This window comes from Mandrillus leucophaeus, unplaced genomic scaffold (assembly GCF_000951045.1).
Source record: "Mandrillus leucophaeus isolate KB7577 unplaced genomic scaffold, Mleu.le_1.0 Scaffold535, whole genome shotgun sequence".
Taxonomy (NCBI): Eukaryota; Metazoa; Chordata; class Mammalia; order Primates; family Cercopithecidae; genus Mandrillus; species Mandrillus leucophaeus.
This window is the reverse complement of record NW_012105753.1, coordinates 1,313,912-1,337,311: the sequence shown is the minus strand read 5'-3', so window position 1 is coordinate 1,337,311 and position 23,400 is coordinate 1,313,912. Positions and strand designations below refer to the sequence as shown.

At 40.3% G+C, this 23,400-nt stretch overlaps 1 protein-coding gene across 1 annotated transcript in view; it reads left to right on the top strand.

The window, feature by feature from the left end:
• Positions 1–22,087, top strand: part of ALPK1 (alpha-kinase 1) — a 148,818-nt gene extending 126,731 nt beyond the window's left edge. Inside the window, exons 6-15 of the mRNA XM_011997280.1 lie at positions 4,084–4,143; positions 6,115–6,201; positions 6,914–6,990; positions 7,934–8,029; positions 9,496–9,600; positions 10,805–12,938; positions 15,547–15,700; positions 18,894–19,056; positions 20,112–20,298; positions 21,472–22,087. Coding sequence (XP_011852670.1) covers positions 4,084–4,143; positions 6,115–6,201; positions 6,914–6,990; positions 7,934–8,029; positions 9,496–9,600; positions 10,805–12,938; positions 15,547–15,700; positions 18,894–19,056; positions 20,112–20,298; positions 21,472–21,671 — 3,263 coding nt within the window. The 3' untranslated portion in view covers positions 21,672–22,087. The remainder of the gene's footprint in view (positions 1–4,083; positions 4,144–6,114; positions 6,202–6,913; positions 6,991–7,933; positions 8,030–9,495; positions 9,601–10,804; positions 12,939–15,546; positions 15,701–18,893; positions 19,057–20,111; positions 20,299–21,471) is intronic.
• The last annotated feature ends 1,313 nt before the right edge of the window (positions 22,088–23,400 follow it).

Genomic DNA, 23,400 nt, shown 5'->3' with positions numbered 1-23,400 from the left:
TGATGATACTTATCTTCTGTAAGGCCCATTTCTTTATTTGTGAAATGAAGACAATAGAGTGCTTATATATAATTTAGAACAATGTCCATCACATAGTAAACAATAAATGGTAGCTGTTATTGTTGTTATTATTACTATTATTACCTTGAAGACAGGGGCTCTGTCTTGTTCATCATTCCGTCTCCAGCTCTTAGCACAATCCCTGGCACAATTCAAACGTGTATTTGGATGAATGACAAATATCTATTGAGTATTTGCCCTGTTCCAAGCATTGTTAGAGGTACATGGGACAGGACAGTGAACAAAACAGACAAAACCTCCTACTGTCTTAGAATTCACTCTCTACTGGGGAGACCTAGGCAATGAGGAAATAATTGAAATATACAGTGTGTCTTATGGCAATAAATGACAAAGAAAAATAAAGCAGAGAAGGTGAGAAGCAGTGACAGTGTTTTGTGATCATTTGCTTTGCAACAAGCCACTCCCCAAATTTACTGGCCTAAAATAATTTCATCATAGTTCATGCTCTGGCTACAACAATACACATCTCTCTCATGTGCAAAATACACTCACTCCTCCCTCAAAGCCTCGTGCCATTAAGGGTTCAGGTTCAAAGCTTAAGATCTTATCCTCTGAAGTACATTTAGGGACAAACAAAGCTTCTCAGGTATTTCTGGGGATGCAGAGACTTGTGAACTAAAAGACGAGTTATCTATCTTCCAACACAACTGACATGCAACGGGGATTCAGGAAAAGATAATTTCAATAGGCGCTTCTGTGCAAAAGCGGGGAAAATGAGTCATGCAGCAGTCACGGTTCATATTAATCTAAAATCTAGCCAGGCATATATCCCAAGTCTTCCTGATGTGGGGACAAGAATTATTTCTGGATTAGGGCTCACTTTTTCTCTTTGAGAATGGTTCTCCTCAGCTCTTGGATTTGTCCTCTGAATCATCCTTCCTTGTCCACATACATATACACATATACACATACATACGTAGAGAGACTGTCATGTAGGCTGGAGTACAATGGTGAGATCTCAGCCCACTGCAACCTACACCTCCTGGATTCAAGCAATTCTCCTGTCTCAGCCTCCCCAGTAGCTGAGACTACAGGTGCACGCCACCATGTCTGGCTACTTTTTGTATTTTTAGTAGAGATGGGGTTTCACCATATTTGTCAGGCTGGTCTCGAACTCCTGACCTCAGGTGATCCACCCACCTTGATCTCCCAAAGTGCTGGGATTACAGGCATGAACCACTGTGCCTGGCCCATAAAATATTTTTTGTGAAAACATCTCAGCCTGCTCCATGCCTATAGAAAGTTTGACTCCCAGATGTGTCTCTTTTCATTTTGAACTATCTCTGCCCTTCTTAAATTAAGCTGATATAATTCCTTTAAATGCTTTCTAACTTTTTAACATATTAAATTAGGGGGCAAAAATGCCTACATTTATCTTTGAATGTTACTTTGGGTTGCAAACCAAAGGGATACAGGACAGCACCCTTAAGATTCTTAGAAGCTCTTTTGCTCGGTCAGAGGGTCTGAGGTCTTAACAAAGTGTTTTACAGCCATGCCCTTGGTTTGATCTTGACCCTAAGGTCACATTTTACTGCCAGTGCCCTGAATTTGACCTTTTCCCCAGGTTTTAATATTTTAAATTTATCTTCAGAATGTCTTGCTGTCTGGAAAGACTATTCCGGGCCGTGTCTACTTTCTCTAAATCTTGCTTAAAAATGGAATACAGTAGTCCCCCCTTATTCATGAGGGATACGTTCCAAGACCCCAGTAGATGCCCAAGCCCGATTGCCATTAATCAAGACACATTTCTGTTTATGTCTTCTACCCACCAATTTAATGCCTTTTCCATCTTAACTAAGCACCTATCACACACTGTAGCCATACTTTCACAGTTTGAGATGTGACAGCAAAACTAGCACAAATCTCTTTTTCCTTCTTCACCATTTTTGGATAGAGGATGCATCCTTACCATAGACCTTAGCAACCTTGGCATATGAATTTTTTCCTTCCTTATTACACTGAGAATTTTCACCTTCTCACTTAAAGAAAGCACTTTACAGCTTCTCTTTGGCATATCCAAATTGCCAGCATCACTACTCCTGCCCTTTGGGGCCACTGTTAAGTAAAATAAGGGTGACTTGGACACAAGCACTGCATTACCCAACAGACAGTTCATCTGATAATGGAGAGGGCTGCTAAGTGACTAATGAGTGGTCATCGTAGATAGCACGAATCTGCTGGAAAAAGGGATGGTTCATGTCCCAGGCAGGATGAGATTTCATCATGCTACTCAGAACGGCACACAATTTAAAACTTATGAATTGTTTATTCCTGGAATTTTCTGTTTAATATTTTTGGACTGCTGTTGACTGCTGGTAACTGAAACTGCAGAAAAGGAAACAGGGGACAGAGACGACTACTGTAGTTTCTTCTTTAGGTTATCACTTTCTTCCTGTACTTTATCTTGGGTAACTAAAAGATATACACTTTGCCACTTTCAATATCTTTCCTGGGTATCTCCTTAGCTAGACCCCAAGTCCACTGGTTACATTTTGCTACAGTCCACATTACTCCTGGAGACCATGTTGCCAAACTTTACAGCAGGTATAATGTCTGTTCCCTTTCTCAAACTTCCAGGAACAATTTTTTCACTGCCTTTTGTCTCAACACCCTTCAAGTCTCCAAAATTTTTATTATAGTAGTACTCCACTTTTAAGCGTGTGATTTCTCTATTGCTATGTTACAAGCCACTCCATGGCTTAGTGGCTTAAAACAGTAATAATTTATTCAGTCTCATAATTTGTAGTTTGGGTGATTGTTATAACTACTGTCAGCTGGAAGCTGGGATAGCTAGAAGGTCTGTCACGGTCTCACCCACACAGTAGGCATTTGGTACTGGCTGCCAGCTAAGGGCCCAGCGGAGGCTTTGGGGGAGGTCCTCAGCTCTCCTCTGCTTGGGCCTCTCCATGTGGCAGCCTCAGCTTCCTCAGAGCATTGGGCTAAGTTCCAAGAAGGGAAGGTAAAATTTATAGATCCCTTAACGCCCAGATTTCTGCCACATTCCATTGGTTAAAACAGGTCACAGGGCCAGTTGTGTTCTTGATGAGGGGAAATAAACTCTAGATTCCACTTCTTGATGGAAAAATGACCAGGTCATCATTGCAAATAAGCGTGAAGAATGGAATATATTGGTGTGGTCTTTTTGGAAATACAATCTACCACAGCCAGAGCATATGTCTATGTATGTAATTTAAAATAAGATGGTCAGGGGAGGCCTTCAGAGACAGTGATATTTGAGCAAAGACCTGAAGAAGAAGAGAGGAAGCCTTGCAGATATTTGGGATGAAAGCATTACACACTGAAAGAATTGTAAATACAAAAACTCTGATGTGGTAATGAGCCTGGTCTACTCAAGGGATGATAAGGAAGCCACTGTGACTGAAGTAGAGGGCTGAGAAGGAAGGAACAAGAAGTTAGAGGTGAGGTCAAAGAAGTCATGGAAGCCAGATCATGTAGGGCTTAGAGGCACCTGGAAAAAGGAATGTTTGGTTCAAAGGATAAACAATTCTGCTTCCAACAGGTGTCCATAGAATAGGCCCTTCCTATGTGGTAGTAACAAAATAAGTAAACCCTTGAGAAAGAATCTCCTCACTCCCCACCTCCAAATTCCTTCTTGATAATTCCATAACTAGTTCCTGTCCATGGGTAACTCCATTGCACTTCTTGAAGTATAGCTTTCACAGGGAGGTGGCACAGCCTGTTACAAAAGTTTGCCTCTACTCCACAAGCCTTGCTCTATGTGAATGAATTATCACATACGTATGAATCTAATAGCCATTTTAGATACTGTCCAACTTCCCACCTTACCAACTTCTGAAAACTTCACCTTTTTTTCTCAGTTTTATAGATGATGTCATTATTGATTTTAAATTATAAAATGGAATGTTTCCAGGGGAGGTTACAGTTCCTGCTGCAATATATTCATCTTAGAGCATGAATGACTTGTAATTGTTAAGTGCCTTTTCACAGCTAATCATGTGGCATTTGGTTGCTGCTTTTCAGGAAAACTTTTAAAAGCAGAGTATATTCTGAGCAGTCTAATAAGCAACAATGGAGCAACGGGTGAGTACTTTCATATCTTCACAATGACCTTTACCTCAGCCCCAAACAGAGCACTTATTTAATAACAACTTAGTGACTTAATAGTTACCATACATTAGATGTTTTCAGAGCTATCTGGGACTGGCTCTGCCACTGATGAATGAAGAAGCTTTGATCAAGCAGCTTACATCTCTGTGTGTCTGTTTTCTCTAAGTTAACAACAACAACAACAAAAAACAAAGACAAGGAATCTACTATTGGCCTGCTTCCTTACAGAGTATGTTATCTAATGGACGGTCACGGTCAAGGCAGGTAACTCTGTGGGCCTTATAAAGGTTCGATAGCAGCTTTTAAACAAAATTGTGATTGGAAATAAAAGCCTGTAAGTTCAGAAGAGTCTGCTTTGGCTTTATCGATTTAAATGGTTCAGAAAATAGATTTGATTTTTGGTACAGAAGAACTTTAATAAAACTTGTTTCCAAATGGATTTTCTTTCAATATTTAATTATACATGAAAGGAAGCAAGTCCTAATAACTGGGTAACAAATAACTTAAGCCTTCGGATATCGTGTCTGAATTTCTGGGCATTTAAGTTAGCAAGTTTATCAGTAAGTTGAGAAGTTTCCACTGGACTTTTAAACTCAGCATGCTTGGATGTGAGGCCTCAAACTCCTTGACACTTGTGGACATTTCTAATGGGGAGATAGTTTGGAATCCAAATATTAACCACGCACCCCTCACTTGTGGCCACCATCACTAAACTACAATATACACTCTTGCCATCATGTGCACACACCACACACACACACACACACACACGGATTCAAAGCTAGGAAGAAAATAAATATTATCTGATGTGACAGAGAATAGTGAGGGGGCAGTAAAGAGTCTGCCTCTGTTTTTGATGTTTGACCACTGACAGTTTTCAAGCCACAGCCTTTTTTACTTTTGTCTCACACTGGACAGGCTGATTAAAACAAACAAACAACAAAAAGCCCTTTCATCCACACACCCAAACCCAGCTTCCAGAAACCTTTACCCGGCCCCACACCCCAGTCACAGTGACAAGCAAAGCCACTCACCACTCCCTGCCTGAGTCAAAGGAGCAGCTTGGGTGCCAGCCTGACTTACCCTAGAAAGCCTCATTATGTGAGCAATAAATCTTCTCATACCCTCTTGGTACACGTGTGGAGTCATCAGTTTTGACATCCAAACAAATTTTCCTCAGATGGGATCCACCTCACCCTCTGCAAAGCAACCATAAGACAGTGGGGGTAACGGTGTAGAAAAATTAATCTGTGGAGGCCTTTGAGGAAAAGCACTGAAGCTGAGACCTGAAGAAGGATCTAGCCTCTTAAGAAGCCAGAGGAAGGCCGGGCGCGGTGGCTCAAGCCTGTAATCCCAGCACTTTGGGAGGCCGAGACAGGTGGATCACGAGGTCAGGAGATCGAGACCATCCTGGCTAACACAGTGAAACCCCGTCTCTACTAAAAAAATACAAAAAACTAGCCGGGCGAGGTGGCGAGCGCCTGTAGTCCCAGCTACTCGGGAGGCTGAGGCAGGAGAATGGCGTAAATCCGGGAGGCGGAGCTTGCAGTGAGCAGAGATCTGGCCACTGCACTCCAGCCTGGGTGACAGAGCGAGACTCCACCTCAAAAAAAAAAAAAAAAAAGAAGCCAGAGGAAAGAGGATCCCAAGCAGGGCTAGTGGTAAGTGCAGCTGCCATGAAGCAAGAGGCCAGTCCTATTACAAGGAGGCAAAATAAAGCTAGAGTGGACAGAGAGTAAGTGAGGGAACTGGAGACCAGACAGGAGTCAGTTCCTGCAGAGCCTGAGGCTACAGCAAGAAGTTTGGACCTGATTCTAAATGTAGAGACGAGATTGTCGCTCAAAATGATGTCACATGTGCTCATGAAGACTTCTGTGAAAATTCTTTTAATTTACAAGGCAATATCTCTGATAATTCAAGGGAAGTTTTCCTCTTTTCTTTTAGGTACCTGGCTGTACAGAAATGAAAGTGACAAGGTCCTGGTGCAGTCGGTCTGTATACAGATCAGAGGGCAGATTCTGCAAAAGCTAGGTACCATCATCTAACACTTGCGTTTCTCAAGGCTCATTTACAAAGCCTGGCTGCATGGTTTCACGGTGGAATTTTCTTCTTTTATCTGGCTAAAATTGTTAATTTCCACTTGCCTTAGTTTCCTCATCGAAAAGAGAATGGCATTTAAGATCCTAGGAGTGTCACAAATATTAATAAATTTTTTTTCTAGTAAGCTTTGTTAGAGAGGTTCACAGTTGTATATTGTGATGTTAACTGTAGGGTTCCCAGTGTTACTTCTCACACCTGACTCAGTTCAGCAGGACTCCGTGTAATACGGTGACACCTTATACTATACCCACCGTGACACTGTATTCGTTCATTCCTTAAGGTATTCATGAATTTTTCAAGTTTATAGAATGCTAATATACTTTAGAATGCAAAATAAGGGTTTGAGAAATTTTAACAGGAGGTGGCAATTATTATTTTTGTAAAAATACTGAGAAAACTACATATATTATACATATTATATATACAAATGTATAATAATTCTATTTCCCAGTGAAATGGAAAAATTGTCTCTATTACAGTTGGAAAAACATTACTGTGTCAATCTAATCTAAGCCTGAGTTTTCCTAACAGGATCTAATGAGTCTTGTTTCTGTATTAGTTTTCAAAGGTATTGTCTCATACAAGAACACAGATACCAGCTGTTCCTCCCCTGTCCCTCTCCCTGCCCCTCTTTTTTTTTCAGGGATGTGGTATGAAGCAGCAGAGTTAATATGGGCCTCCATCGTAGGATATTTGTCACTTCCTCAGCCGGATAAAAAGGTGGTTTGTCTAGTGCTTATTTTTCTCCTTTCCTGTATTTGTCTTTAGATGATTATCTCTTTATGATACAATTCCATTTCTCATGTATCAATTTCATCTCTCCTATTTTTATTTATTTTTCATGAGCATAGGACCAGGTACAGTTAGTAACTTCCTTCTGTGTCTTGCTTCATCCTCACTCACATCTAGACTCTTGGGGCATAGATGGTGTTTTTATAATCGTTTGTAACTGTCCATTTATATATTTATCTCTACTGGTCCATTCATTTATCTGTTTTATTATATATTTAGCCTTTACTTGATTGCATAGCAAAGTTGAGATGGCCAAGTTGCTTATACGTAAAATCATTTTTCTTGAGTTGAGTGGGTGAAGACTTCAATTGTTTATGTAGCATCAAGTAGTATATGTCAATCCTACTTGACATTTTCATTTTTGGAATTCTGTGGGAATAGTCTGATTATCTGAAGCATCCGGTTATTACATTTCCCTGAGCTGTGTAAGCAATTGCTGTCTACGATTCTTTTACAATACAGACTGTGATGTGAACTCTTCCTTGGGCCAGTTATTCAGGCCTAGCAGTAGGGACAAGTTAGTACTGATCACCCAGTGAAACCCAACTGAGAAGTAGCTGTGTTTACATTAGGCCCACATGCCCTAGGATGTGTTGATCTTTCAAGCTCTGTGGCAGCCAATTTAAAAGTATCTCCAAGTCAGGGTATTATTACACAATGTATGCATATGTCAAAATGTCACACTGTATCCCATAAACATGTACAATTATTATATGTTGACTTTTAAAAATAGTATCTCCAGTGTCAGTAATAAAATAATAATAGGCAAATCATTCATATGGAGGGATAACCATTGCCTTTAGGCCATGAAATGAGAGCAGTAATCCACTGTGAATTCCCAATCTGTGTCTTGTCTGTGTTTTTCTTACAGGGCCTCTCCACGTCATTAGGTATACTGGCAGACATCTTTGTTTCCATGAGCAAGAATGATTATGAAAAGTTTAAAAACAATCCACAAATTAATTTGGTAATTATCATAACACTGAGTGGCATCATCTGTAAAACTGTCAATGGTGTCGTTGGTGGGTGATTAGTGGGTGTCTTTCTCAGGAGATTGGGAGGCAGGGAGCTCAGTGCTGCCCCTGCTACACAGATGGGAGGAATCCTGGGGAGGAGTCCTGGGGGGTCGTGTTTGGCTTTATTATACCAGCACTCAGCACTGTACCAGACACTCAGAGGGTGCTCAGAAAGTTACTGCTGAATGAATGAATGAATAAATGAATATCAACAAAATTATTTTGAGCCTCACTTCTTTCCGAGTATCATAAAATTCAGTTTCCAAACTTGGGCCATCTTGATGATAAAGGGGTAATAATTTTTAAACTTTATCATCATCATCTGTTTAAATCAGAGCATCAGTCCCTTGTTCCAGGCTCTCGTCCTTGATAATAATGACTGCTAATTTTTATATATCACTTTACAACTCAAAAAAGTGTATATATCTCTACATAAAACCCTCTGAGGAGGGTACAGCAAATTATGTCACTCCATTTTAGAGGAAAATAAAATGCAGTGCAGAGAAACTAACTAACCTCTGCAGTTTACACAACCAGTAAGAGAGAGAACTGGGAGCTGAGTGCAGGTCTCTGACCAGCCCAGAGAAGTGGCAAGGATGTTCTGCTGCTCTTCACACTGTGCTGAAATGGAGTGTTTATTATCATCTATATTGCCATTTTCATTAAAGACCCCAATCACAATGGTAACCATGCTCAGTACTAATTAGTGTAGCAAAAGAACACATATAGCTTGCTGATGGTAATCTGAATCTAAGATGTTGCTTTTTCTGTTTGACCAAAACAGGAGGATCATGTCCCTTGTTCACTGAAGTTATCCTTGATGACTGTTTAGAATTGCACACTTCCCTCCCATCCTGGACCTCCTTAACCCCTTCTCCATTTATTTTCTCTCCAGAACATTTGTCATCATCTCAAATACTATACACTTCACTTGTTTTGTATATTGACTGATCGCTCCCCCACAACAGAAAGTAAGCTCCTTGCAGGCTCACTGCCTGCTGTCTCCTGTGTCTAGAACAGGCCCTGGCATGGGGAGGTACTCTGTACCTATTTATAGAATTAATAAATGAATCCTAATTGCTGTGAAATCATCAATTAAAGGACTCTTGGCCAAGAGCAGTGCAGAAATCAATTAATCTGACTGCAAAATTTGCAGGTTCCTTTGAACAAAGAACTGCCACCATCTTCCAAAGAAGCTCACCCAAATTATTGCACAGGTGTGTGGCTGCTGGGAAAAAGCAAAGTCAACACCTTGTGGTCTTTAGACCCACTTACTCTTTATTGACACTGTTCTGAATGGGTTGTGGTGAGGAGTCCCTTGAAATCATGAAAGAAAAGCAAAACTATTTCATAGCCTGTTTTTTCCTCATTGATAATTAATTATCACCATTCCACTTAGCCTCCTGTTTTCTCACAGAGCCTGCTGAAGGAGTTTGACCACCATGTGCTGTCCGCCGCAGAAGCCTGCAAGCTGGCAGCTGCCTTCAGTGCCTACACGCCACTCTTCGTGCTCACAGCTGTGGTAAACAGAGTGCGGCCCTTCCTCAAACCCCCACAGGACCTCTCCCCAGGGTGCTTTCCGATGTAATCAGTGAGAAGGGAAAGGTTTAACCTTCAAATAGGCTTTGTGTCTCATCAGTGGCAATTGTGATAAGACTCCACACCACATGTGGAAAAATTTTATCTGTCGGAGTTTTGACAGCCTGCTAGGAGCTAAGTTAATTCAGCCCAAGGATAGAATGTTGTCTGTTGTGAAGCAGTGGTTCCCAAGCCTGAGTGCACATCAAAATCACCTGAGGAACCTTCTCAAAATATGTATTCCAGCCAGGCATGGTGGCTCACACCTGTAATCCCAACACTTTGGGAGGCCAAGGTAGGAGGATGACTTGAGCCCAAAATTTCAAGACTAGCCTGAGCAACATGGTGAGATTTTGTCTCTACAAAAAATTAAAAAATAAAAATTGCCCAGGTGTGGTGGTTCACGCCTGTAGTCCCAGGTACCAGGGAGGCTGAGGTGGGAGGATCATGTGAGCCTGGCAGGTTGAGTTTGCAGTGAGCTGAGATTGCACCACTGCACTCCAACCTGGGTAACAGAGCAAGACCCTATCTCAAAAAAAAAAAAAAAAAAAAAAAGGAAAAAAGGAAAGAAAGAAAGAAAGAAAAAATAAGAAACAAAGAAAGGCTACACATTTCTGAGCTCTGCCCTAGATCCACTAAATGCAAATCTCTGGGGTTGGTATCCAAAAATCTTTAATTTTAGAATATTGCCCAGGTGATTCAAATGCACAGATGCATTTGGATACCAATGCCCTATTGTTTCGACTATTAAATGAATGATGTATTCATATATAGCATCCTTATTTGCATAGAGAAACTTATATCCATTTCCATGGATGGACTCTGTTAAAACTAACAACAGCAACAAACACAAGTCTATCGTCTTTAATCAAAATGTATCCGAAATACAATAGGATGGTAATTGAAGCTAATTTCTTACCCCTTCATGTCAGCCAATCGCTTACATCCCCATCCCTTCTTCTGATTCACCAAAAAGACCTCGGGTCCTTAACTCAATGTTTGCTGTACGTTTTCCTTAGAATGTTTGTGGCATGTGTTCATTTTTCTATAATATTTCAAATGACTGTCTTCCAGAAATGAAAAGTTTGTCCTGATTCACTTCCAGTTTTTAATTCAATATCTGATTTGGTATTCGGTATTTTTCCCAGAATATCCGTGGCACGTGCTTATTGTCATATAGTAGTTCAAATGACTGTCCTCCAGAAATGAAAAACTTTTATCTGTGTGAAGCCAAAGAGGCCTTTGAGATTGGCCTTCTCACCAAGAGAGATGATGAGCCTGTTACTGGAAAACAGGAGCTTCACAGCTTTGTCAAAGCTGCTTTTGGTCTCACCACAGTGCACAGAAGGCTCCATGGGGAGACAGGGACAGTCCATGCAGCAATTCAGCTCTGTAAGGAAGCGATGGGGAAGCTGTACAATTTCAGCACTTCCTCCAGAAGTCAGGACAGAGAAGCCCTGTCTCAAGAAATTATGTCTGTGATTGCCCAGGTGAAGGAACATTTACAAGTTCAAAGCTTCTCAAATTTAGATGACAGATCTTATGTTCCAGAGAGTTTCAAGTGCAGGTTGGATAAACTTATCTTGCATGGGCAAGTGGATTTCCAAAAAATCCTTGACACCTATTCACAGCACCATACTTCGGTGTGTGAAGTATTTGAAAGTGATTGTGGAAACAACAAAAATGAACAGAAAGGTGCAAAAACAGGAGTCTGTATCACTGCTCTAAAAACAGAAACAAAAAATGTAGATACTGTGAGTACTACTCAAGAAAAGCCACATTGTCAAAGAGACACAGGAATATCTTCCTCTCTAATGGCTAAGAATGTTCAGAGGGAACTCAGAAGGGGAGGAAGGAGAAACTGGACCCATTCTGACGTATTTCGAGTCTCCTTGGATCAAGATGTAGAGACTGAGACTGAGCCATCGGACTACAGCAATGGTGGGGGAGCTGTTTTCAACAAGTCTCTGAGTGGCAGCCAGAGCTCCAGTGCTTGGAGCAACTTATCAGGGTTTAGTTCCTCTGCAAGCTGGGAGGAAGTGAATTATCATGTTGATGACAGGTCAGCCAGAAAAGAGCCTGGCAAAGAACATCTGGTGGACACTCAGTGTTCCACTGCCTTGTCTGAGGAGCTAGAGAATGACAGGGAAAGCAGAGCTGTGCATTCATTGCGTTCAGAGCTTCAGGATCTCTCTCTTCAGGAACCCAAAGATGACAATGCAGAGCCTTCTCAAAATCAGCCGCATGAACAGTTGCCCTTGACACCCTTCCCTCCTAATAATATCCCAGGTACTTTCTTGGCCCCTGGTGCAGGGCTTCTAGAAGGAGCTCCAGAAGGTATCCAGGAAGTCAGAAATATGGCACCCAGAAATACTTCTGCTCACTCCAGACCCTCATATGGTTCTGCTTCTTGGTCTTCTGATTCTGGTAGGCCCAAGAATATGGGCACACATCCTTCAGTCCAAGATGAAGAAGCCTTTGAAATAATTGATGAGTTTCCAGAAACCAACTGTGATGCGAAAGACAGGCAGGAGAAAGAGCAGGGAGAAGAAATCGGTACAAGAGGCACAGGCCCTACATTTAAAGCTAGTCCCTCCTGGGTTGACCCAGAAGGAGAAACAGCAGAAAGCACTGAAGATGTACCCTTAGACTTTCACAGGGTCATGCACAATTCTCTGGGAAACATTTCCATGCTGCCATATAGCTCCTTCACCCCTAATCGGCCTGTTCAAAATTCTGACTCCAGAAAAAGTGGTGGTTCAGTCGCAGAGCAGGGCATCGACCCTGATGCCTCCACGGTGGATGAGGAGGGGCAACTGCTCGACAGCACGGATGTCCCCTGTACAAATGGACTTGGCTCTCACAGACTGTGCACTCTGAGAGAGCTGCCTGGTCAGAGGGCTAAGACCCCCAATTCCTCTGTAAACAGTAACATCCTCTTCCCTGTCCTCAGCGAGGACTGCACTACCACAGAGGAAGGAAATGAGCCTGGAAACGTGCCAAATTACAGCCAGAACTCCAGTTCATCCTCAGCGTGGTGGCTGAAATCACCTGTGTTTTCCAGCGGTTCTTCTGAGGGGGACAGTCCTTGGTCCTATCTGAATTCCAGTGGGAGTTCTTGGGTTTCATTGCCGGGAAAGACAAGGCAAGAGATCCTTGAGGCTCGCACCTTGCAACCTGATGACTTTGAAAAGCTCTTGGCAGGAGTGAGGCATGATTGGCTGTTTCAGAGACTAGAGAATACGGGGATTTTTAAGCCCAGCCAACTCCACCGAGCACATAGTAAGTACAAACTTTTCAGTAGGTCCCCCCTCAGGAAGCAGCTATGTTGGGGCGCTCTGAAAAGCTTGGTATGTAGATCACTTAAAGCTCATGAAAGGAATAGACCCCTGGTGTGCTTTGTGAGTTCACAGAGAAATGTATGCTTCAGGGGTCTCCCTCACTCTCTGTGATGGACCTTAATGGTTGTAAAGAGGCTTGCTCAGGCTACCTTGCATACTGGAGGTTTGCTCTAAGGACACACAAGGCAGTGAGGGAGACAGGAAACTCAGAGGACTCCGGCACAACCATCACTAAGGGTTGAAAACAGCTCTGGAGGCCGTCTCATCCACTCAGCATCTATCTTCTTCACTGATTCTCATTACCAAGCAGGTGATTTTAACAGGCTGGATGCCATATTATCTGCTCAGCATCTATCTTCTCCTTTGACTCTTTTTACCAACCAACTGATTTTTCTCTATCCCCATTAGAATTCTGTGGGGACATGGTTTGACCTAGTTAAATATCATCTTTCTATTGGGCAGGGACTTTTTACACCTGTCTACCTAAGCGGTTTCTTGCCAGCCAATTGGTTGGTCAAGTGTGTCCTTGTCTCCCATTCATGTTGCTATAACAAAATGCCATCAACTGGGTATCATATGAACAACAGAAATTTATTCCTCATAATTCTGGAGCCTGGAAGTCCAGGATGAAGGTACTGCTTTCTGGTTCACTGACAGCGCTTTTTCTCTGTATCCTCACATAGTGGAAGGGGGAAGGGTTTCTCTGAGGTCTCTATTATGAGGGCAGTCATCCCATCTATGAGGAATCTACCCCTCAGCACCTAATCACCTCCCAAAGGCTCCAACACCCAACACCATCACCTTGTGGGTTAGAACTTCAACATGTGAATTTAGGGGCGATAAAAACTTCCAGACTACAGTACCCCTACTGTTGCAATCAGCAGCTACTTCTTGCTTAAGGAACAGCCCAATGTCACTGCCCAAAGCAGGAAGCCTGGGCTGGAGCCACCTAGTAGTCAATGTCTAACACAGCTTAAAAGTGGTAGACAAGCCGGGAGGAAGACAGAAGGAGATTCTTCTCTTAGCTCAGGAATCACATCAAAATGCCCTCCTACTATACAGAAAAATGATTTGAATGATTAAAAAAAGATTGTAAAGCACATCCCAGAAGAAACAAACTACATGGATTGCTAAGCACTGGCTACTAAATAGTAGTTCTCAACCCTGGCGCCACATGAGAATCTTCTGGGGAGCTTTTAAAAACTTCCAATGCGTCACCCCAGAGATTTCCATCTAATGGGTCTGGAGTGTGGACCCAGGATCATTATTTCTTATGAGCTCTCCGGTGATTCTGCTTAAAGCCACTGTTGAGAGCTTCTGCTTCAAAGTATTCCAATGTTTTGCCTGCCACCTTGAAGTCCGACTAAAATACACATCACATTGTCACCAAAAAAAAGCAAAAATTTCCAGCAATAGGGTTTTCTTACTTACTGTGAGATTCTGCAATTTTGGAATCACATTTCTTACAATGAGGTAACTGCTTTCTTGTTGTTTGTTATTGTTTGCTAATTTGTGGATGAAATACCTTCGAGGAAGCAAGGCCCAAAATGGCAGAAACAAAACAATGATTCCCTTCCTCTTTTCTTCTCTCAATTCATCACCCGTCCTGTGTGTGGACAGACAACTCACCTTCCATTTCCATCCACCTTCTCTAACTGAGTCACCCAACCCTAGTCACCATCTCACCCAGTCTGTAGGTAACCCCTTCCCAGAACTGTCAGTTTATCTTGCTTTAAGTATTTTTCTCTCCCACATGTCCCATTCATTTATCTATTTTCACAATCTAGACACAGGTCTTTTGTTTACTTCATTTTAATTCCAACCAAAGTATTGTACTCCTTCCTTAGGATTCATGTGGGTCTTTCTCCTCAAAGAGATGCTTTCTTACTTAGCACTGTTCTTCCTTTCTTTAAGGTGGAGACTGCCCCTCCTTTTTCCTCTGTCTTTTCCTTTTTTCAGTTGAGTTCACATGTTTTTACAGTAGCTACATTTTCTCAAATAATTTCCAAACTTTCTCAACCTAAAACAATGAAAAGAAAATTAGGGTGCACTTGAATATATAATGCTAGGATTCCCAGAGCTGCCAGGAGCCTATTAGGTAAAATTATCTAGTTTATTTCTATTCATGTGATCTGCCATCAGTAGTAGCTTCTATTATTTGGGATCCCCAGGTAATAATAGTAAGTTGCAAACATGTGTCACTTGTCCTAAAATGGTCTCTGAGACTTTCTGATTTTAAAATTTCTTTATTTTCCACTACTTTCATATAGAATCTTCATGCTTATCTTCATCCCTTTTCATCACAAATAAGGGATTTTGTGACTCAAAGGCTATTCCTCATTGTAATTTATAAAGTGTTACCTTTTTATTATTTCTCACTAACTTTTTAATACTGGAGTTGTCATAGAAGAGATGAAAATTAGAGAAAAATGTATAAAACAGTGAAGATTTCAGGTGAGCTGGTGTAAGACCTGTGTCGCATCAGCTTTATTCATGAATTGTAACATCCTTTTGAAAATAAGATTCATTTTCTTCTTTTTTTTTTCCAGCTGCTCTTTTGTTAAAATATTCAAAAAAGTCTGAACTGTGGACAGCCCAGGAAACTGCTGTCTATTTGGGGGACTACTTGACTGTGAAGAAAAAAGGCAGACAAAGAAATGCTTTTTGGGTTCATCATCTTCATCAAGAAGAAATTCTGGGGAGGTATTACTTAAAAACATTTGTATACTAATGTAAGATGAGCTAACCTTGCCCTTCTGTTAAGTAATCACTCATGAGACTTTGTAGGGGCTGAAAAACTTAGCCAAAATATATTTTCAGATTTCTACGCGTCTTTCTTTTCATTATTAATTAATTAACAACAGTTACCATATATTGAAGACCCACGTTATATCAGCTGTTTTGCTGGATGTTTTAGCTACAGGACCTCAAACCCATCAGGGAAACATTATTGGCCATATTGTACTGATAAGAAAAATAAAGTTCCTTGTCACATGGCAGGCCAGAGAGCCTTCAATATTCACTAAAAATGCTGGCAAAAAGGGTAAATTATGAAAAGCACACTTTTAAGTAAATAGGTGAGCCTGAAAAAAGGCAGGAAAATCCTGAGGCCAGGGATGAAGCCTGTTCAGGGATATAAGTGATTGCTGAACCCTTTACGAATCCCACATAGGAGTTTGGGGCAGGGGTGGAGTGAGGGTGCAGCCAGTGACAAAAGCTATACGCAGAAGGGAATGAGTTCAGATACCACTCATACAAAGCAGGGAATCAGGAATGGCTACATCCCCAGGATAAATGGTATATTTATTAACCCTGCCCCAGTGAAGTAAATGCCTGGAAAGTTTTTGATTTGGCCTTAGTTCTTAATAAAATTTTTAAACAAAAACTCACCTGAAAAATTAGTAGCCACAGGTGGTCTTCACTGGGTTTAGGACATAATTTTATATCATTTGTATATTTTAAAAGACCTATAAGCCATGACTTTTCATTTAAAGTTGGCCTTATTATTTGCTCAAATCCAAATAGTGTAAGAAATAAATAGAAATAGAGAAATCAAGTGACTCTGTAAGCAGTGGAAGTACATTTCTTGAAAAGATTATTGATTATTATCATTATTATGGTAAACATGTGCCAGGCCCTGTTTTAAGTGATTTATATGCTAATTCAATTAATCTTTACAAAACCCTCTGAAGGTAGATACTGTTATTATTCTTACTTTACAGATGAGGGAACTGAGTCCCAGAGATGTTAAGGAATTGCCCAAAATCACATGTCTAAGCAGTAGGGGCAGGTGCTGAGACTTAAATTGTGTCTCCCAAAACTCAATATTGAAGTTCTGAGTACTTCAGACTACGATCTTATTTGGAAATAGAGGGATTGCAGATGTAATTGGTGAAGTGAAGATGAAGTCATACTGGAGTAGGGTGGGCCCCTGATCCAATATGACTGATATCCTTATAAAAAGAGGAAATTTGGAGATAAACACAGACACAGAGAGAATGCCATGTGAAGACTGTAGTTATGTTGCCTCATAGTAAAGAACTGCCAGAAGCTGGGAGAGAGCCTGAAACAGATTCTTCCTTAGAGCCTTCAGCAGGATGCTGGCCCCGCTGGAACTTTGATCTTAGACCACTATAGGCTTCAGAACAGTGAGAAAATCAATTTCTGTTATTTAAGCCACCCAGTTGGTGGCATGTTGTGACAGCAGCCCTGATACACCAGAGTACACCATAGGAGGACCTGAGATAAGAAATAAGTTGAGGATAAGAGACGTAAAGAATGGAGTCAGAGAGTTCAATGTATTTCTGGTCAGAAGAAAATAGCAGAAAGAGAGCAAAAGCAATATTTGAACAGATACTTTCTGGTAATTTTTCAGAATTGCCAAAATACACTAATCTTGAAATACAGAAATCACAATGAATCATAAGGACGGAAGGGAAAGGAGGAAAGAAGCTGGAAGGAAGCAGGAAGGGAAGAAGGCGGGCAGTCAGACATCCACTTCTAGGTACACAGTAGTCAAACTCCAAGCACTAAGGACAAAGAAACCATTTTAAAATCAGTCAAAGAAAAAAGACGTATTACCTACACAGAAATATTAATTTGACCTACAGCTGGTTTCTTCGTAGCAACAATGGAAGTCAGAGACAATGGAAGTCATATACTTAGAGCAACTCTCTTTTATGGAGGAAGGCAAAATAAAGACATTTGCAGCTTAAAAGGAAAAATGACCATGGCAGTTTACCATGAACAAATCCTTACTGAAGAAAAATGATCCCAGAAAAAAAATGGTACAAGATGAGAGAAGATACGGGCCTCTGTTCTCAGATTGATGATCCCATAACTAGGACTGGAGGTCTTCCAGCAGAATGTTCAGGAAATGCTCCAGTAGCCAGTACTCACAGGGTTCACTCTCTTGTGCACACCTCTGGCATCAGTCAACAGAATTCTGAATTAGTTCAAACCCTCTGTAGGTCTTGGGGTCTCTCCATAGCAGAACTGCCTAAAGCACTGATATAGCATCTCTATTACAACAACTGCTCATCTGCAGGCTGCCTTCTGAGGCCATACTGCAGCCTGCTCTATCAGATTTCCTTTCTGGTCTTCAGGAGTCTGAATGGCCAAAACCCCAGCCTCCTTAAGTTCCATTATTATATAGGATTCAGAAATTTCTGGAGAGAGTTTACCCTGGTTGAAGTCTATGACTCAAGCAATTCCCCTTGATTTTTGGTGGTCACTCTGGGCACATGTGAAATTACTCACAAATTCACACCAGTTTACAGCAAGTATAAACTACAGTAAAGTGCAGCAGTGTTTTGCTTCTTTCCGCATGTAATCATTTACTGCCTTGTGTCTTCCCACACCAACTGTCTATTAGCTCTTGAAATATACAAATCATGTCTCACACTTTCTTCGAGTCACTCAAGACTAGCACAGTGTTATGCACATAAGAGGTGTTGATAGATAATAAGTATTCATAGAAATGAAGTAATCATAAAAGGAAGGGATAGAGGAAGGCTTCAGATTGATGAACTGACTATATAAGACCACACTGCAGGGAGTGGAAGATCTTGACTCCAGAATCCATGTGCATTCCAGTATACTTTGCAACCCCCTTGTCTTACCAGAGGTCTGGAGAACTACTACATTAAGCGACACTTTCCCTTTATAACCAATATCTCTCTGGATCAGCTAGAATGAGTGAGTTCCATTGTTCAAGTAGCTCTTACAAAATTATTTGAATCTTGAGATAAGTCAAAATAATTAATATTCACTGTCTAAGGCAGAAAAAGAGATCTTTCGAGCATTCTTGCATATGTCTTTGATCTCCTCTCTCTTACTCCATAGTAAGTAAGAGAGCACTTTCGCATTTTGTTGTGTGGATTTTCTTCATTCCTAGGTATGTTGGGAAAGACTATAAGGAGCAGAAGGGTCTCTGGCACCACTTTACTGATGTAGAGCGGCAGATGACCGCACAGCACTATGTGACAGAATTTAACAAGAGACTCTACGAACAAAACATTCCCACGCAGATATTCTACATCCCATCCACAATATTACTGGTAAGATTATCCTGAACACATCATTTGGATCTTCCAAATCACACTTGAATATCAATTAATCTGAGTATCTGGTTCCACATAGTCAGGCTAGCATTTTTAGCAAACTATCCTTGTGTGTTGTCCCTGTACCTTCCAAGAGAGAAAGAACCCTAAAGATTGTATCTAGTACAAACTATCTCCTCAACATGATGCATAAATCCCGTTTTATGTCTGTTGGCCTCACCCCTTGCAACCAAGTGGTTACTAAGTCAAAGCTTACATATCTTCAGCAAGAAAAAATAATTGTTCCCCTTTCACTTTCAAATAATCGTAATTGTTAGAAAGTTCTTAGACTTGGCCCAAATCTATCTTTCTCTAACTTCCGTCCATGGATTACAGCTCTCCCTCCTGGGACCATGAAGACCAGTCTCTCTTCACTAACATACCCCTTTCAATAGATAAAGGCAAATATTCCCATTGAGTTTTCTCTTCTTTGGATCAAGAATGCCTTGCTACCCTGAATATATTAGATCCTTAGTGCATTCATACTTGCAATAATTTTTTCATTGGCCAGAGACATTTTTAGACCCATCTTTTCCTAATCGTAATAATTATCATCCATTTCATACCTTCTTTATGTCACTCACTGTGCCAGGCAGTTTGCAAACCTTAACTCTAACCTTTGAAACAACTCCACAAAGTAGCATAGAAACACTTAAACTGATATTTCAACCTAGAGTCCCAGAGCATGATCTAACTTCATGTCCTGGTAACCTAGCCTCCAGGAAAGGTCACCTCATGGCCTAAATCTTAAGTGAGCAGTTTAATATGTGAATAATAATAAATTTAAGTTCTATGACATACCACATGCCATGTTAAGCATTTTACATGCGTTTCCTTGCATAATCCCTTTAACAAGCCTAAAAGGTAGTTATGATTATACCACTTTACCCATGATGAAATTGAAGCTCAGAGAAGCAAAGTGGCAGAGCCTAGGTTCAAACCAAGATTTACCCAAGTCCAAAGACAATGGCCTTTACCATTATGCTGTAATGTTTCCCATTGCTATTTTTCAGATTTTAGAGGACAAGACAATAAAGGGATGTATCAGTGTGGAACCTTACATACTGGGAGAATTTGTAAAATTGTCAAATAATACGAAAGTGGTGAAAACAGAATACAAAGCCACAGAATATGGCTTGGCCTATGGCCATTTTTCTTATGAGTTTTCTAATCATAGAGATGTTGTGGTCGATTTACAAGGTATGTGAAACTGGGAATTATTTTTATTTTCGATATTATATGTAAAGTGAAGTTTTGTAACTAGCTTCCCTAATTTTAATTTAATAGATTGTTCTCTGTATAGGCTACTATTTGGAGTTAACTTAATTGATCTTACTATATATAGCAAATAATTCCTGAAAGAAAAAAATGCCCAAAACTTCTACAAATGTCTACAGTATCACATAATCAGTGAGAGGGTCTGGTTTATGTTCTGTTGGGCTTCGTACCAGAGCATATCTATAACAGCTTTTTTTGTTTCACTCAAGTAGATTTGACTGATGTATATTTCTTATCATTGCATTTTCTTCACGTGTCGAAATCTTCTTTCCACTTTTCCTTTTCTCCAGTCCCTTACCCTTATTAAAAGTGTGATGTTGGGTTTCATAATGGGGGTCATTATAGAACAGAAATCTGTATCCTTAAGCTATGTACTTAAATAAGACTACTTTTCAATTCTACCTTAATATTTTAATTTTGTTTTAGTTTGTCTGGTATTTTATCCATTAGAATTTTTATTAGAAAATACCCTATACTTCATGTAAATTATAAGTAAGATTTATTATAATTATTTATAGTTATGGTTCCATGGACATCCCAGGACCTTCCCTATTCCACTCTAAAAGCATTTATCACTCTGTTATATATTTAACTTTTGATCTGTTCCCCTTCACAAGAATGCTAGCTCAATGAGTACAAAGATTTTTGACTACCTTGTTCAATCGGTACCACCAGTGCCTAAAATAGTGTTTTATAGAGTGTCTGCACTCAATAAATATTTGTTGAATGAACAGATGAGTTTATGAATTAATAAGTCACTAAAGAAATTTCTGAATCATGAAAGAAATATTCCATATTATGATATTGATAATTATTCAAAGTGTATTTTATTGCTTTCTAATACCTTGAAAATTGGTGATCTGGGGATGTCATATTTGACAAATATAATTACCCAATATTTAATTATTCTTAAACCAATAACTGGAATACGCAATCCAAATTCTTTACCAGGAATTTACTAACTATAAACCACAGGATGGCCAAGTGTTTGAAGTATCTCTTTAAGTGTGTGTGTGTGTGTGTGTGTATTTTTATAAACATTTGATGGACATTTACAAGGAATTTAATACTCAGGTGTGCTCATTTCTCTTTCAGGTTGGGTAACCGGTAATGGAAAAGGACTCATCTACCTCACAGATCCCCAGATTCACTCTGTTGATCAGAAAGATGTCACTACCAATTTTGGAAAAAGAGGAATTTTTTACTTCTTTAATAACCAGCATGTGGAATGTAATGAAATCTGCCATCGTCTTTCTTTGACTAGACCTTCAGTGGAGAAACCATATAAGTCATAGGCTGTATGGATTGGTAATGTGACAGACCTTAGTGATGCTCTCAAATATCTGGTTCTTTCCTTCCAGGCACATAGAATATGGCACAGTCTGGTCCTTTGGGGCTTAGGCAGGGCCGTGACACAGGTTCTGGCCAATGATTTGTGAGAGGAATTGATCAGTATCACTTTTAAGTCCTGCATTTAATCAGCAGCACGAGATCCTGCAGAGCCTCCTTCCCTCTGCCACAGTTACCAAGAATGTGTCAGGAGACTGCTGCTTCTGGGCATAAGTCCTGCAAGGAAAGCAACATGGAAAACAGCCCCAACTCACCCATAAGGGATGCAAAGCACTGCTGAGAAAGGCATGTGTTGTTTAAGCCATTGAGATGTTAGAGCTTTTTGTCACTATCAAGACTGATGCTACTGGGGCTTTTCCTATTGATTTGGAAGTTCTTCACATATTAAAAAAATGTGAGCCTTTGTGATACAAATTCAATTTGTTTTTCTCGCTTTTGACATTTGACTTGCATAAAATGTTTATCTGTGCATAATTTTTTATATAGTTGAATTCATCAATCTTTTACTTTATATGGCTTTTTGGTTATGTATAATATTTAGATCTTCCTTATACTCTGAGTTTCTTTCTTTTTAATTCTCCCATATTTCCTTCTAGTATAATTAAATCTGTAAAAAGTAAGATGGAAGAGTGGTACAATTTTCCTTATCCAGTCTGCCCTTGATGGGCATATAGGTAGACTGGATAAAGAAAATGTGGTACATATACACCATGGAACACTATGTGTATTAGTCCACTCTCATACTGCTCTGAAGAAATACCTGAGACTGGGTAATTTAGAAAGGAAAGAGGTTAAAGTAACTCACAGTTCCACATGACTGGGGAGACCTCAGGAAACTTACAATCATGGCAGAAGGCACCTCTTCATAGGGTAGCAGGATAGAGAATGAGTGCCAGCAGGGGAAATGCCAGATACTTATAAAACCATCAGATCTTGTGAGAATTCATTCACAATCATGAGAACAGCATGGGAAAAACTGCCTCAATTACCTCCCACCAGGTCCTTCCCATGACACATGGGAATTATGGGATTGCAATTCAAGATGAGATCTGGGTGGGGACACAAAGCCAAACCATATCACCATGTAACCATAAAAAAGAATGAGATCATGTCATTTGCAGGGACATGGATAGAGCTGAAGGCCATTATTTTTAGCAAACTAATGCAAGAACAGAAAACTAAATATCACTTGTTCTCACTTACAGGTGGGAGCTAAGTGATGAGAGCAGGTGGACACATAGAGGGAACAACACACACCAGGGCTTATCAGAGGGTGGAGGGTGGGAGGAGGGAGAGGATCAGGAAAAATAACTAATGCGTACTAGGCTTAATACCTGGGTGATGAAGTAATTCGCACAACAAACCCCCATGACACAAACCTGCACATGTACCACTGAACTTAAAATAAAAGTAAAAAAGAAAACAACAATATCATTGAATGTTGTGAACTTTATGAATATACCAAAACCATTGGACTAGACACTCAAAGGGTGAATTTTATGGTAGGTAAGTTATATCTCAATAAAGTTTTTTTTTAAAAAAAGAATATTCTTCAAAAAAAAAAATGATACATTTTCCTGGCTACCACAGTCCATCCCTTTCCCGACACAGATCTACTTCTTCACACAGGTTTAGGAAAGAGCTCCTCCGTGATCTTACTGAAAGAAACAAAAG